The sequence below is a fragment of the Natrix helvetica genome (genome assembly GCF_964273705.1).
Source record: "Natrix helvetica genome assembly, chromosome: 16".
In the NCBI taxonomy this organism is placed as follows: domain Eukaryota; kingdom Metazoa; phylum Chordata; class Lepidosauria; order Squamata; family Natricidae; genus Natrix; species Natrix helvetica.
Window position 1 is genome coordinate 4,056,110 of NC_138563.1, and position 17,007 is coordinate 4,073,116.

Below are 17,007 nucleotides of genomic sequence, written 5' to 3' on the forward strand. Positions count from 1 at the left end.
CCCCCCCCTCCCTTTTATACCTTTTCCCCTTCAAGCCAGCTCACACCTGATTGGTGGCCCCATTCCAGGCCCTGTGTTGTTATTGGCCTTTTTTTTCATCCAGCCGTTTCATTGGCCTGCCCTTGCACCCAAGAGGCCAATGGCTACCTTTGTTTCCCTGAGACAACTTCCCATTGGTGGGTTTTGGAGCCTCGGGGTTTATATATAAAGGAGAGCGTTTCAGCACCATTGGTAGGTTTCGCCTGTGACTTGTTTGTAGGGCGTTGACCTCTCCGCTCGTTTCCTTTCTTTAAAGCCTGGATTTAAGTGAGGACAAAACCCAAGTTTAATTCAGGACAGTTTCCTGTTCAACAGTAACTCCTCTTGAAGGAATTTAAAATAACATTCCAATTTAAAATATATTATTTTTCAATGAAAATGACATACATCCCTCCTCAATCCAGCCGTATTGTTCACCTTATTATTTAGCACTTGGAAACTATATAAGTCTAAGTACTATTGCTTATCTATCTATCATATCTATCACCATCTCTATCCTCCACCCATCATGTCTCTATATCTGTCTGTTCTATCTTCTATCTACCTCTATTATCTCTCTTATCTATTCTATCTCTTTTATTTATTCTATTATCTATTCTATCTCCATATATCTACCTACCTACCTACCTACCTACCTACCTACCTACCTACCTACCTACCTACCTACCTACATACATATATATATATATATATATATATATATATATATATAATCTTCTATCATCTATCTATCTATCTATCTATCTATCTATCTGTCTATCTATCTATCTATCTATTATCTACTTCTACCTCTATTATCTTTTCTATCATCTCTCTATTATCTACTCTATCTCTGTTATCTATCACTCTGTTATCTATTCTATCTATCTCTATTTTCTATTCTAATCTATCTATCTCTATTATCTATTCTAATCTCTGTTATCTATCTATATCACTCTGATCTATCTATATCTTTTCTATCATGTATCTATTGTATCTATCACTCTATGATCTATTCTATCTCTATTGTCTATTGTATCTCTATTATCTATTCTAATCTATCTATCTCTATTATCTATTCTAATCTATCTATCTCTGTCTATGCTCCTGATTTATTTTTCCAACACAGATTGTGATTAATCACTGGAGGTTTTAAAGAAAAGACTGGACAGATACTTGTCTCAAATGGTATAGCCCAGGTCTCCTGCTTGTGCAAGGGGCTGGACTAGAAGACCTCCAAAGTCCCTTCCCGCTCTATCGATCAGAATAGAGCGGGAAGAGACTTTGGAGGTCTTCTAGTCTCTTACAATATTAACTTTTTAATGCTTTCCCCCAAATGAGCACTCAATAAACTGGACCACAGTACAGCCCAAAGAGCCTGGGATTTTTCTACTTTTGAGGTTTTTAAAAAAAAGCCTTTTAAAATTCTAAATTTTGGGCAAAATTACCGATGCACAATTTAGAAATTTTGCTCTAGAAACAACAAAATTGCTTCTGAAAGCAATTTTGTTGCTTCTAGAGCAACGGTAATTTTTATTTTGGTATCTTTTATTGCTATAACCTACAGTGTGCTGCAATAAGCAGAATGGTTCACATTAATAAGTATAAATAAATAAAAATAAAATAATAAATGTTTTCACATAAATAAGCATGGAAAAGTGAGTTCGGTTTCAACCCGGAAGTTTGGCTAAAAGCAGGCTAATTTATGGACGCTGCAGCCTTTACAGAATTTTTTTTCTACCTCTATGGAGAGGCGAAGACAATGAACTCTCTTCCTTCTCTACCCCTCAAGGGACGAGCTTCGTATGGGATCCGCAGGTTTTAGCGGATAAAACTTTGTTTGTTCTTTACCTCTATGGTCGTGACGTCATACGGCTATCACGATACGCTGAAAGTCTAGCGGTCGGTTCCACCTTTCAGGCAAAAACCATAAAGTGGTAGAGCAAGAGCGGCCAATCGTTTGGGGGCGGAACTTCCGTGAGGACGAACCTGGCCGTGGAGGGAAATGGAGGCAGAGGGAACGACGGACGATGTGGACTCTCTGCCCCGCGGGGCTTTTCGGTGCCGTCTGTGTCACGTGACGGTTGCCAACAGTGAGTGGGGTCAAGGGTCAAGTAGGAGCCTAAGGCCTTAAATAATTCTAGAATAAAACTCATCAAATCGAGTTTTTGTAGGGCTGTTTTTGGCACGTGGGGAGTTCTCAACTGATAAACGTGGGGCAGGCTGCGGCTAAGGAGAAGATCCTTTGGCGGCACTCTGCCCATGGTCAGAGGCACTCTTGTCCCTTTTCTTAAATAGTAAAGCTCGAACTTTGGTTCTTCTCCCCCCCCCCCCCCCAGCTTTGCTTTGCATGTGCTGATGGTTGCAACTTCTCTATCTCCTCCCTTTGCAACCAAAGGAGGCGATTTGGGAGCAAAACCCTGCAAATTTAATTTTTAATTCCTACCCGAAATTGGAAACTAATCAAGGAGAGAAGCAACTTAGAACTGAGGAGAAATTTCCTGACAGTGAGAACAATTAATCACTGGAACAGAAGCTGCCTCCAGAAGTTGTGAATGCCCCAACACTGGAAGTCTTTAAGAAGATGTTGGAGAGCCATTTGTCTGAAACGGTATAGGGTTTCCTGCCTAGGCAGGGGGTTGGACTAGAAGACCTCCAAGGTCCCTTCCAACTCTACTATTGTATTATTATTGTAAATTGAAACTGAAGACGGTTGCTTTGATGTTTTAGAGCCCAGCTTGGACGCTCATTTGCAAGGGAAGAAACACCAGCGGCTGGAAAGCCTTCGTAGCGTCCGCCAGTCTCAGGAACTGCGCAGCATTTTTGTCAGCGGTTTCCAGAAAGGGACAACAGCCTCGGAGCTGAGCGACTATTTCGAAACCTACGGGAAGGTGATCAACGTGGTGATGGACAAAGATAAGGTGACTCTGATCCCTCCTCCCCCCCCCTTCCCCACCTTACTACAAGTCGCCACTTTTAATTGATGTAAAAGAAAAAGAAGTCGCGGGCCAAATTTGCAAGCTTAACCCGCCTTTCCTTTTTCTGCAGGGGGTCTATGCAATTGTAGAATTGCAGGACGAGGACATACTCCAGAAAGTATTGGCAGAACCGCAGCATAGTCTAGCGGGGCAGAAATTACGTGTCAAGCCGCGTGAGAAGAAGGATTTCAGATACACCCCACCCAAAAAACAGGGGTCAGCCAGGCGGGAGCAGCTGAGCCCGGAGAAATTGGCGCAAAGTGTCTGCCAAGTGGACGATGTAAGAGTCTGGGAATTGAAGTCCACCCGTCTTAAAGCATGCTGGATGGGGGATTCTGGGAATTGAAGTCCACTCATCTTAAAGCATGCTGGTTAGGGATTCTGGGAGTTGAAGGCCACCCATCTTAAAGCATGCTGGCTGGGGAATTCTGGGAATTGAAGTCCACCCATCTTAAATCATGCTGGTTAGGGATTCTGGGAGTTGAAGTCCACCCATCTTAAAGCATGCTGGTTAGGGATTCTGAGAATTGAAATCCATCCATCTTAAAGCACGAAGATTGGAGGATACCTGGAATTGAATTCCACCCATCTTAAAGCATGCTGGTTAGGGATTCTGGGAGTTGAAGTCCACCCATCTTAAAGCATGCTGGTTAGGGATTCTGAGAATTGAAATCCATCCATCTTAAAGCATAAAGATTGGAGAATACTAAGAATTGAAGTCCACCCATCTTAAAGCATACTGGTTAGGGATTCTGGGAGTTGAAGTCCACCCATCTTAAAGCATGCTGGCTGGTGAATTCTGGGAGTTGAACTTCACCTGTGTTAAAGTTGCCAATGTTGAAAAACACTGATGTATAGTATTCGATCTTCAAAAAAGGCTTTTACGGAATGTCGTAAAGAATTACTCTGACTACAGTTAGTTACAGGAAAAAAACCCCTTCATTTATTGTTTTCCTTGCAGGTCGATGCCCAGATGTCTTTAATGGTGCAACTGTTCGAATTTTCCGAGAGCGAACAGCGGCTTCGAGACTTGCTTGTCAAGCTGTTCCAGGAGGTGTTTTCTGAATTCTTCCCAGGTGAAGTGCACTCTTTGCCCTCGGCTTGGATGGAATATTTGGAAAGCTTCTGAGTTTACAACCAGTCTTTTCCCCACAAACACACAGAATCGGTCATTCTCCCCTTTGGGTCTTCGGTGAATGGCTTCAGCGTCTCTGGATGTGACCTGGATTTGTTCCTGGATCTGGAGAAGACGAAAAACTTCCAGGCTTCTGCCAAGACAACTGATAAGCCACCGGTGAGGAAGAGGCTGGGTTCTATCTTGGTCAAATGCAGATGTTTGTTTTTGTCCCATGTCTCTTATTAGAGGTAGGAAACATTCGTTAAACTTGGCAAGGCCACTGCTGATGGCTCTGTGTCAGTGTTTCTCAACCTCCGCCTGCTTTAAGCGGGGTGGAATTCAACTCCCAGAATCCCCAGCCAGCCTGCTTGAAGATGGGTGGACTTCAACTCGCAATATTCCCCATCCAGCAGGCTTTAAGAGGGGTAGACTTCAACTCCCAGAATCCCCCATCCAGCAGGCTTTAAGAGGGATGGACTTCAACTCCCAGAATCCCCCATCCAGCATGCTTTAAGAGGGGTAGACTTCAACTCCCAGAATCCCCCATCCAGCAGGCTTTAAGAGGGGTAGACTTCAACTCCCAGAATCCCCAGCCAGCATGCTTTAAGAGGAGCGGATGTCAACTCCCAGAATCCCTTAGGCAAGATGCATAAGAGGGGTAGACTTCGACTCCCAGAATCCCCCAGCCAGCATGCTTTAAGATGTGTGGGCCTGAACTCCCAGAATTCCCCAGATGCTTGGAAACTATTATATATATGATGGTTCGCATGTCTGGGGTGAGGCGATCCCCTATTGCGACCTTCTGACGAGCAGAGTCAATGGGGAAACCAGATTCACTTTACCACCGTGTGACTAGCTTAACAACGGTCGAGATTCACTTAACAACTGTGGACAAGAAAGGTGGTAAAAACGGGGCAAAATCCACTTCAGAACTTAGGCAAGCAAAATTGTGGTTCAATTGTCGTACATTTATCCAGTGTTGGATTTCATTCTTCTCTCTCTCCGTTTTTTTCAGGCAGGGGAAGAAGGCATTGAAATGGAATCTCGCTCCGAAGATTCGATCTTGTCAGATATAGACCTGATCACAGCCACCGTGCCTGAAATCCTCGATCTGGTGGCCACGGTGCTGCAGAAATGCGTGCCAGGTGTCCACCATGTCCAGGTGGTCTCCACTGCCCGCCGTCCCGTGGTCAAGTTTTGCCACAAGGAGTCCGGCTTGAGGGGGGACATCTCCATAAACAACAAGTACGGAGTTTACGTCTCGGTGGGAAAGTTTTCTACAAACACAGAATCACAAATTGAGGCTAGTAAGGATGTATAATTATATAAACATAATGATGAGAATAGCTGGGAATTGTAACCAGGTCTACATCTCAACCAAAATTAGGCTGCGGGGGTGGGGGGATTAAAACCACAATGACTATATATATACAAACCTCTGGAAACCAGCCCTAGTCAACAAACGAGCCCCACCCACCACCCAGGCCGTTACAACACGAAACAACAACGGACACACAGCCAGCCCCAATGAGCCCCAATCTAACAATCACGATACAACCACACATCCAATCAATCCACTTACTGAAACAAAGCCAGCACTCCATACCCCCCCCCACGAAAACTTATAGAAAGACGGCAGCTCCGATCACACTTTAAGCCCAAAACACAGCCTGAAGATGGCGAGTGAGACCTCGCTGAAACGTTGCCAAGACAATCTCAATCTTACACGGGAAAAGGCCCGAATACAACAAGAACAGCATACCTACACCCGTGAAAATCTATGAAAACGTTTGTGTGTGTGTGTGTTGTATTTGTGCTGATAAATAAAGGGAGACTAGTATAGATCTATTTCAAGCTATTTAGCTCTCATCACCTAGCCATACCCTTACTGGGATTTGAACCTGAAATAGATCTATACTAGTCTCCCTTTATTTATTTATCAGCACAAATACAACACAAATATAACAAAGGCAACATTAAAAATATGGTTTTTTGCCTGGATGGTCTCCTGGAGTGAGCCGAAGGACAGAAAGGGGAATCAGTGTGTTTCCTCCCATATTTGGGCATACTAGGGGTTGTGACAAAATACACACACACACACACACACAAACACTTTTTTGCTCTATTTAAAAAAAAGGAAGATGTATGTTAAAATCAAATACGTATATTGAAAAGGAATTCTAAATACCATCAACGTAAAATGGAGCTCGCTCAGAAGCTGAAACGCACCAAGTAAATGAGATGAAGAGTGGGGAGGAGAAGAGAGAGGCAAAGGAAGAAGAGAGGGATAGGAGAGGGGCAGGGAAGAGGAGGAGAGAAATGAGGAGTAGAAAGGGGAGAGAGGAGAAGGGGAGAGGAAGGGGAGGTAGAGAAGAGAAGGAAGGCAGAGGGAAGGAAGGAGGTAGGGAGGGGGAAGAGAGAGGGAGAAGAAAAGGATGGATAAGGTTTAAATACGATGTATGGAGAGCAGAAGAGCCAAGAATTGTTTTTGATAGTTAGATAATTGATAAATAAATGACAGATAATTGATGGGAAGATGAATTGATGTAAGCAACGGCACTTAAAAAAGGTGACTTGCAAGCCTTTCGACCATTGCTAACACCCCAACAGTCAGGTGATCAAAATTCAGATGCTTGTCAACTGGCTCATATTGTTGGGGTCCCCCCAGTGACCACAGATTCGGGTAGTGAGGAGGTTGGGGAGGAACCTGGGCCACTCCTGGCTTATTTATGCTCCGTTTCCTTCTTCCTTGGCAGGCTGGCTCTGTGCAACACGCGTTTCCTGCAGTTTTGCACGGAAGCCAATGAGCGTGTGAGGCCTTTGGTCTACGTAGTGCGCTACTGGGCGAAGCAACAAGGTTTGGCAGGTAAAATGGAAAAGCTGGATGGATGGATGCATGGGAAGGGAGGGAGGGAAAGCGAGAAGGGAGGAATGAGGCAGGGAGGAAGGAAAGGAAGAAAACAAGGAAGGAAGGACGTATGGAAGAAAGGAAAGAAGAATGCATGGCAGGAAGGAAAGGGAGGGAGGGAGGGAAAGGAGAAGGAAGGAATGAGGCAGGGAGGAAGGAAAGAAAGAAAATAAGGGGGGAAGGGAAGGAAGGAAGGATGTATGGAAGAAAGGGAAGAAGAATGCATGGCAGGAAGGAAAGGGAGGAAGGGAGGGAAAGGAGAAGGAAGGAATGAGGCAGGAAGGAAGGAAAGAAAGAAAATGAGGGAAGGGAAGGAAGGAAGGATGTATGAAAGAAAGGAAAGAAGAATGCATGGCAGGAAGGAAAGGGAGGGAAAGGAGAAGGAAGGAATGAGGCAGGGAGGAAGGAAAGAAAGAAAATTAGGAATGGAAGGAAGGAAGGAAGAATAGCAGAATAACATAGTTGGAATGGACGTTTAATGTCTTCTAGTCCAATCCATGGATGGATGGATGGATGGAAGGAAGGAAGAATAACAGAATAACAGAGTTGGAATGGATGTTTGACATCTTCTAGTCCAATCCCTGGATGGATGGATGGATGGATGGATGGATGGATGGAAGGAAGGAAGGAAGGAAGGAAGGAAGGAAGGAAGGAAAGCAAAATAACAGAGTTGGAATAGAGGTTTAACGTCTTCTAGTCCAATCCCTGGATGGAGGGATGGAAGGAAGGCAGGAAGAGAAGGAATGACACAGGGGAAAAGGGGGGGAAAAGATAAGGAAGGAAAATCAATGTGAAAAGCTTTCCTTTCCCTTCTGATGCCCCCCTCCTTACTTTTTTTTGCAGGAAATCTTTTTGGGGGAGGCCCCCTCCTCAATAACTACGCCCTGACCTTGCTGGTGTTCTTCTTCCTACAGACACGCAGCCCTCCTGTCTTACCGACGGTTGCCCGGTTGAAGGATCTCTCAGGTTAATCTCCCTCTGTTACGTCGGGGTTCCAAGTAACACCCCCCCCCCCAAGGGAATCAAAACAATTTTTTCATCCTCCTCCCATTTCCCCCCCGCCCCACCTCTCTTCTCAGATGAGGGAGAGCTGACTGTGGTGGATGGTTGGGACTGCACTTTCCCTACAGATCCGGCTTCGTTGCAACCCAGCGGAAACCCTGAGAGTTGTTGTGAGTTGCTACAAAGAGCTTTGAAGTTGATTTTTTTTTTTTAATCTACAGGCAGTTCTCATCTTACGACCATTCGTTCCGCCACTCTTTGAATCACGACGGCACTGAATGAATGAGGGGGTAGGACCAGTCCTTAGAAAAAATATGTGACTTAGGGGTGTTTTTAATTGTAAGCCACCCTCAATCACTTTTCACGGTGAGACGGGCGACGTAGAAATGCAACTCATAAATAAAGGACAGATAATCCTCGAGTTGTGACCGCTGTTGGGAATAGAATTTCCGTCAGTAGTTTCCATTGCTAATCGAGGCAGGTACTAAGTGAGTTGCGCCATGATTTTATGACCTTTTTTCCCCCCTGGTCGTTAAGCCAATCACTGCAGCTGTTAAGTGAATCACACGGTCATTAAGCAAATACGGCTACCCCCTTTTTGGCTTTGCTTTTTGGAAACCAGCTGGGAAGATCACAGGGAAATCGAAATCCATGGGATGGTATAACAGGTCGTGGACATGAAAAGTGGTTACTTCCAACTTTTTTCCGTTGCCGTTATAACTTCAGTCTCTAAACTAACGGCTGTAAATCAAGGACTAGTTGTGAGTGTACCTGACATGAATTTGTGGTTGTTAGTTGCAAAGTCGTGTCTGACCCATTGCGATCCTCCAGGCCTTCCTGTCCTCTACCATCCCCCGGAGTCCATTTAAGCTCATCCAGCCACCTCCTTCTCTGCCGTCCCCTTCTTCTTTTGCCCTCCATCCTTCCCAGCATGAGGCTCTTCTCCAGGGAGTCCTTCTTCCTTCTCCTTAGGTGGCCAAAGTCTTTGAGTTTCAGGATCCGGCCTTCTAAAGAGCACCCAGGGTTGACCTCCTCTAGGACTGACCGGTTGGATGGCCTTGCAGTCCAAGGGACTCAATGCAGGAGTCTTCTTCTCCAGCACCAGAGTTCAAAGGCCTCCGTTCTTTGGCGCTCAGCCTTCCTTATGGTCCAACCTTCACAGCCATCCATTGCAACTGACATGAATATGGTTGCACAATTTCCCTGGCATCCTTCCTGTCCCTTCTAAGCGTTTTCACAAGCCCCTTAACAAACCACGATTAAACTGCCATGTTCACTCGCTTAGAAAGCTAAACCACTCATCCTTCCTTAGCGCATAACAAGCTCCAAATTTAAGCTAGAAAAATTCAACGTTCCCTAACGCTTGCTTGGTTTCCCGCATTCCAGGCTCCCTCCTGGCGGAGTTTTTTCGCTTCTTCGAAAGCTACAATTTCACCGGCGGTGTCATCTCCCTGCGCGAGGGCCGGTCCCTCTCTCTCTCCGATTTCCTGTTATCCGATGCTGGTCAGAAATTCAAGGTGGGCCCCATCAACCTCCAGGATCCCTTTGAGCTGAGCCACAACGTAGCAGCCAACGTCAACGAAAAGACAGCACTGCGTCTTCAGCGGAGCTGCCAGGACGCCGCCAAATATTGCCGGAGTTTGCAATACCAGCGTAAATCCAGCAAGGGGAAGATCTGGGGCCTGGTTCGTCTCTTCCAGCCCGGCAGCCCCCAAGCCCCAGAACAACTGGTCATCCTCCTCCCTTTAACGCCGGCCACACAATCCCGCTCGGAATTGCATCCGAGCAGGGATTTCCCCCAGCTCTGGTTTCGGAGGGTGTGCGCAGGGATCTCGTACGTCCTGCAGCATGTGTTGAAATGCAGCTGCTCGGAGAATCCACAGGGACCCGGAGACGATGTGGAATCCCTCGGCAGCGATCCGGAGGAGGATCAACTGAAAACAAAAACCGAACAATTGTCGGTGGGTTCCAAGCGATCTCTGGATCTAGGAGAAGCCGCGTTGGGGGCTCCTCCTGCCAAGAAATCAAGGACGGAGGTTTCGCTTCCCGACACGGAAAGTGTGACGTGGGACTGCACCGCCTGGCACCGCGTCTGGTTGGGAAGGCGGCGCGTTCGGCGACAATTCAGCAGCCCGGAAGCAGATCCCAAAACAACCGCCGATCCCTTAGAGCTGGAAGGCAAAGTATCTGAGGCGATTTCCCAGCAGGAGGGGCAGACTAGGCCCGTCGATCCGCTGTTCGGATTCACCGTTTGCGCCACGATCAGAGACGGTGGTCCCGGGGAACACGATCCCCAGGTCAGCCTAAGTTTCACCCCGGACCCCGAACAGGGAGGGGTTTTCCAAGATTTTTTTCATTTCCTGCAAGGTTTCCTGCCCCGAATGGTTGAGCAGTACTTGGCCACCAAGCAGCCTTCAGACCTTCATCCCCCAGAAGACAAATCTTCTGCAGAGGGTGACATTTGTAAAATCTGTATTTAGATCAACGTTTCCCCTTTCCGGCTGTTGGCGAGAATAAAAGAAATTGTAGAGAAAAATTGAATCCTGTTTCCATTGTGTTTTCAGTTCCATATGGACCCGGTTTGCTCAGTGGCTTAAGAGGCTGAGCTTGTAGATCAGAAAGATCGACGGTTCAGCCCCACTCTCCTTGGAGCACTGATGATGTTATGTAGCTGGGTGATGAAACGTCTGCAAGAAAACAACCGAGAGGGCGTCCTCACTCTCTCTCATCTCATCTATGAGATTCCAGTCGTGCATTTCTTCCTTCTGCAGTTGAGCGACTCTCGCCAGCAATTACTGATTTATTAAATAGAGAATCGGTGCATTAAAACAGAGCAATAAGAATTGGCGGGAGCTTTAAAGACAGGCATTGCAATCAGATAGATCCACCAAATGGGCAAAAGCTTTTAATGCATGAGGTTTGGGAGCGCTCTGCACATGCTTAGGGACACTTTTTTGGAGGAGGGCTTGCAATCGAGGAAGTAGGAAGACAGGCACCATATTTTTCACTACGCATGCGCGCTCTTTCGGCCGTTTCCTCTCTTCGCGCTTGCGCGCCGCTCCGGCCTTTCGCGCGCATTTCTTCCACCTCTCCATTGCTGACGTAGAGATACGAAACTATAGAACCTTTGCAAGCAAATGCAAGTTTTGGGCCTAAATGTCAGTTTACTCTTTCATTTCAAGGACGGCCTTTATTGCTGAATTGTAACGTTGAAAATCGGCAGGTTGCCTTCTTTATTATCACCTTCAACACAGGGGAGTTGGTCGAATGAAATCCACGGCAAAATATCTCGAAATTGGTATCTCTACATCTAACACAACTGCAAGATACGAAAGTCTTATCTTTTAGTATCTCTATAGTCAGATTTACCCACAACCCTCCGCGCGCTAAAGACCTCAGAAAGAGACACTCTATTGGAATGGGCGGAGCGTTTCCCATCGTGCCCCGCGCCTCCCGAGTATTTAATACTTTCGCCGCCGGTTTCTATTTCTTTTGCGAAGCGTCTGCGGTGGATCCGTACAGAGGTGCGTGTTTTTAATCGGTCGCCATCCTCGGCCTGCGGGAAGGTCAGCCCCAGCCCAATTCGCCCGATCACTTTCAAGCGATCCCCTCTTCCTAATTTAGCCGCGATTGGGATCCACTAGATCGGGGGGGAAAGCCCAGGGTCGGCGACAATCAATGCATGCAAGCAAAAATAGGATCTCTGCAAAGCCCAACCTTTGCATTGGGGAAGGTTTGAAATGCTGCTTGCGACCCTGGCTTTGTTTTTTAACAATATATTAAGCATTTATATTATATATTGTGTATATAGATATAAGATAGATAGATAGATACTAGTCTCCCTTTAATTATTTATCAGCACAAATGCAACACACACACACACACACACACACACACACATATATATAAATATGTGTGTGTATATGTATGTATGTATATGTGTATATATATGTGTGTGTGTGAATATTTTTTTGTCCTGTGGAGGGAAGAGAAAAATGCTTAAATTTGGATTTGGATTTTGCAAAGGCCTTTAAAAGGCAATGCATTTTGCAATTAGCTATTTGTTTTAAAATGCTGTAAAAGTTTATTTTAAATTTGCGTCCTATGGGGCTTTTATTTTTTAATAGATCGAAGTCTTATTTTGATAAAATTAACACGTTTCGCCTTTGGGAGGGAGGCTTAATTTGGATTTTTTTTGCTCTTAAAATCTTGAGTGTAATGCATTTGCAATTGTCTAAAGGTTGCTGTGAAATGTGTTAAATTTGCAAGGCTCGTCCCATGAGGCTTTTTTAAAAAAATAAATAAATTGAACTCTTTATAAAAATTAACACATTTCGGAAAGATTGCCTAAATTTGGATTTTGCTTTTGCAGACTTCTTTACAGTGCTATGCATTTTGTCATTATCTGAAAAAAAAAAAACCTTCCTTTAAAAGCTAAGTTTACATTTTGCAGATCCGGTCCCATGGGGGCGTTTAATTTTTAATTAATAAAGCGGAGTCTTTCGATGATGAAATTAACACAGACCTGTTCTGAACTGTTCTGTGAGGATGACTTAATTTCTGAAAAAGCTCCTCGTATCCCCATATGGCTTGGTAAAACTTCTACTTCACCAGGGTTAAATTGTATTTTTAACTCGCTTTTATTTTATTTTTTTCTCTGCAGGTTGAGCCGATGGGATTCTGCAGTTTCAGGTGAGACAGGCTTTTAAAATAGAAGCTTTTTTTTTTTAAAAAATGGGCAAATCTATTTTGGATGTGGCACTAATTTTGCTGTCTGCTGCAATATTTATTTATTTGGAAATTTATATTGCCGCCTATTTGCACATGGCAACTTGGGGCGGCTGTAAAAGACTGGAAAAAGAACTGATTCATCAAATTAACGAATTGAAAAGCCAGTTATCAATAAATCCCCATTAAATTGGTCAGTAAAAGAAATATTGGGGGGAGGGAGGAATATTTATATATACAGTATCCGTGGCCCATTTTTAATATCCTGAGATGAATTGCACTGGAATGTAGTAATTAAAAGAAATAACCATGAGAATATTAACATTTGAAGGAGGTAACTGAGATTTATGTATCTCCATGAGTTGGTTAGAAGTCAGGGAAAGCTACAATGAAGAGACCCAGAACTCTCTCTTTCTGATGGTTTAATGGAGAAACTAAAACGGATCTGAGTAGCTTCCCCACAAAGGAGAATTGACCAACTGGATTCCAGAAAACGATTGTCTTAATAAAAAGGCTTTGTCAGGCTTAGATGACTATATATATATTCATTTTTCCTGTTGCTTGTTTTGCAGCTTCATGCAGCACAGATGTCTCTGCGTTATTGGTAAGTTAACTAAAAAGTACAGAATGTCCATTTAAAAATCATTTTTAAAGCTATTTTACTCTGCTTCAAGTAGTCCTCGATTTACGACCGTAATTGAAATCCTCCCAAATCTCCATTGCTAAACAAGACCGTTGTTAAGTGAGCTGTTTCCTCACTTTGCAACCTTTCTTGCCGCAGTGGTGAAGTGAACCACCGTAGCTGTTAATTTAGTAGCACGGTTGTTAAGTGAGTCTTGCTTCCTAGAAGGTCGCAAAAGGGATCGCATGACACAAACCCACCCCCGGGGACACTGCGACCGTCATAAATGTGAGTCGGTTATTACAGGTCTGCGTAAGCAGGGGGTTAGACTAGATGGCCGCCAAGGTCCCTTCCAGCTCTTGTTACTGCTTACTGTTTTCCAGCTGGCTTACAGCCTTTAAAAGTCTGGATTATTAGTTACCAAAAGCACTTAAAAAATGTCCTTCCTGTGTTCCGTGATGAGCATGAAATAGACAAGCATATGTCTGATTATGGGTGATGTTAATTTAAACGTCTGAGAACACGCAAAATCCTGATTATTAATTTTTTAAGGCAATCGGCTTGGACCCAAAATGTATAATTTTAGAATTGTCCCGTTATTCTTTTTTTCAGGGCACACGGCGGGGAACCTGGATGGGTTCGGCGATGGTTAAGATGCGCCCTGCAAGAAGAGCTCTTAGAGGTGAGTTTGAAGGTTGTGGGTCCATTGTGTGAGGTGGTGTTTTGTGACTTTGGCCCTTGAAAGGATGACACCTGTTGTTGGACGACTCTTAAGTCAAATGGCAAATGAGTTACCAAAGCCCTGATCGGCCACAGTTCTCTCACACAAATATCTTTCTTTGTTTTTCTTTTACTAATTTGGGTTTTCTTTCCTACCCTGTAGGCGATGGATTCACTTTAAAGAAAGGTGAGTCCGCATTTAAAAGATATTTTAGAGAATTGGTGTTGGATTTTGCCTAGGCCTTTCAGTCTGCAGAGGTAGTCTTCCGCTTATGGACACAATTGAGCCCAAAATATTAGCTTGACAAGTGACATATTTTTGTTAAGTCAATCTTGCCCCTGTTTTTACAACCTTTCCTGGCACCGTTATTAAACGAATCACTGCAGCACCGAAAGTTCGTAACACGATGATAAAGCGAATCGGACTTCCCCATTGATGTTGCTTTTCAGAAGGTCGCAAAAGGGGATCACATCAATATGAGACAGTTGCGAAGCGTCTGAATTTGATGCCATAATGGTCATAAGTGTCAAAAACACTCATAATTCGCTTAGTGCTGTTGTAACTAGTCACTAAGTGAACTGTTGCAAGCCAAGGATTACCAGTATGTAGGACTAGTAAAGGTTCTCCTTGCACATAGTCGCTCCCGACTCTAGGGGGTGGTGCTCATTTCAAAGAGCCAGCGTTGTCCGAAGATGTCTCCGTGATCATGTGGCCGGCATGACTCAATGCCGAAGGCGCACAGAACGCTGTTCCCACCAAAAGTGGTTCCTATTTTTCTACTTGTATTTTTTACCTGCTTTCGGGCAGAAGCTGGGACAAGTCACGGGGGCTCCCTCCGTTAACACGGTGCTGATGATTCGAACGCCCAACCTTGATCGACAAGCTCAGCATCTTAGCCACCTCGTCCCCAAAGCGCCCTTATCGTCATGTCAATTCACCGGTCTTCGGATCGTTGGATATAAATTACATTTTAAAATGTTCAGATATCACGCCAGCTTTATTAGCCTCTAAGTTAGATGTGTCCGTGCTATAAATTTAATAAGTGCATTGAAAGATGGGAGGCTGTTAAAACCAGCAATTTGTCGTCCCAGTGATGAAAACCTACCACGTCTTACTGTCTGTCTGGTGCCAGAAACTGCAAAGTTTGAACCCACTGGTGCCAGCAGATGGAAAAGAGGATGGTTCGCTTCAGAAGGAGCTGTCTGATGGGACTGGGCATCTTAAACCTTTTTGTCTCCCAAGACATCCTCTTGAGCATCAGAATTCTGCTTTGATGTACATCGTTGTTATGATTTCTTTCAACAGCTTCCAAAAGGAAATGAAGCTTCTCGGAGTAATAAGGAAGATTTGGCACTCCTGTGTCCTCAAAGTAAGTCTCCCATTTGCTCAGTTCGCCGTTAATTTTGTCTTGGGCCGGCCTGGGTTCCCGCTGATATGATGAGCTCAACGCTTGGAATCTCGTTCGGCTGAATTTCACTGTTGAGAATCGGAATCTGAGCATCGGTTGGGAACTAGGCCAGCCTTGGGTTCGAAGGAAATCATTGGTGCCCCAAATATTTCCTCCTATGCGCTGCTTTCTTGACTCTCTTGAGAGCAGAAGTTTCCATAAGACATAGGACATGGTGGCTCAGTGGCTAAGAACACTTGATCAGTTGGAGGTTCGAATCCCTAGTGCCGTGTAACGGAGGGAGCTCCCGTTCCTTGTCCCAGCTTCTGCCAACCTAGCAGTTCGAAAGCACGTAAGAAATGCGAGTAGAAAAACAGGAGCCACCTTTGGTGGGAAGGGAACAGCGTTCCGTGAGCCTTCGGCGTTGAGTCAAATTGGGAGCTTTTAAGTCCACAGATCTTACGTTGGACGTCCCTGTTTTACAGCCTCTCAATTTGGAGTGAAAACAGACCCTAAGCCTCGTTATAAGCAGGATAACCCCAATTTAACTTAACAACGTTTTTCCTTGTTGGGGCAGATTTACAGACTTTTGAGGCTGGTACTGAAATTTGAAGGCCCAGCTCGCAAACAGGCTTTTATTAACTGAGAACCAGAATTTTACCTGGCTGGTGTATTTATGTATTCCTGATATGTTATTTCCTACAGAATGGAGATGCCAGTCCCTGTTCCTGCATGATGAAGAATGAATGGGTAAGAAACACCCGGAGATAGCTTTAATCTATGAGTCGGCAAACTAAGGCCTGTGGGTCAAATCTGGCCCAGTGAGTGGCTGTTTTCGTACAGTCCTTAAGCTAGGAATGGCTGATAGACAGATCCCAGCCTTATTCTAGACATCCTGAGGGTTGGAGTTTAAATAAAATTTATTGGTTAAATTTATTTGCTGCACATCTAGCTGTGGGGCTGCCCTATAGGCAGCTTACAGCCAAATTAGAGGGGTGGGTGGCACTTGGGAGTAGACCTCAGGTGGGTTTTTTTGTTTAGCTTAAAATAACTTGGATATTTATATGCTCCGTCTTTCCACTATGGTTTACAAATGATGTGTATGTATATATGTGTGTGTGATTATATATATATATAATATATGCTGTACAGTAGAAGCCATTTTATGGTGGTAAGGTAGAAGCCATTTGAAGGCACAACAGGCTGTATCTTAGCAGAACACACACTTCAATAAGTTTTAGGGGTGTCTTACCCCCATAGTATTTGTTTCCAGAGAGTAAGTCATATGTGTACCAAGTTGAGCAATTTCAGCCAAACCCTAAGATATATCCTGTTGTGCCTTCAAATGGCTTCTACTGTACTACCGTAAAATGGCTTCTGCTGTACAGCATAGTGGAGTTGCCATGGTAACAGCAAGGGGGCTCCCTCTGATAAGGGGGATAATCCAACATTAGAAGTTACGTTTTGTCCAGACATCTTTCCCCCCTATATATAAATATCCGGGCAAGGCTGAGTTATCAGCTTGT

The 17,007-nt window shown here is 44.6% G+C and overlaps 1 protein-coding gene across 1 annotated transcript; it reads left to right on the forward strand.

Moving 5' to 3' along the window:
• The first annotated feature begins 1,928 nt into the window (after nucleotides 1–1,928).
• Nucleotides 1,929–10,574, forward strand: TUT1 (terminal uridylyl transferase 1, U6 snRNA-specific). Its single transcript, XM_081968656.1, has 10 exons — nucleotides 1,929–2,111; nucleotides 2,749–2,939; nucleotides 3,067–3,276; nucleotides 3,958–4,072; nucleotides 4,160–4,290; nucleotides 5,129–5,358; nucleotides 6,870–6,979; nucleotides 7,865–7,987; nucleotides 8,101–8,193; nucleotides 9,410–10,574. Exons 1-10 carry the CDS (start codon nucleotides 2,024–2,026, stop codon nucleotides 10,501–10,503), a joined length of 2,385 nt encoding a protein of 794 aa, XP_081824782.1. The 5' UTR covers nucleotides 1,929–2,023; the 3' UTR covers nucleotides 10,504–10,574.
• Nucleotides 10,575–17,007: the final 6,433 nt, after the last annotated feature.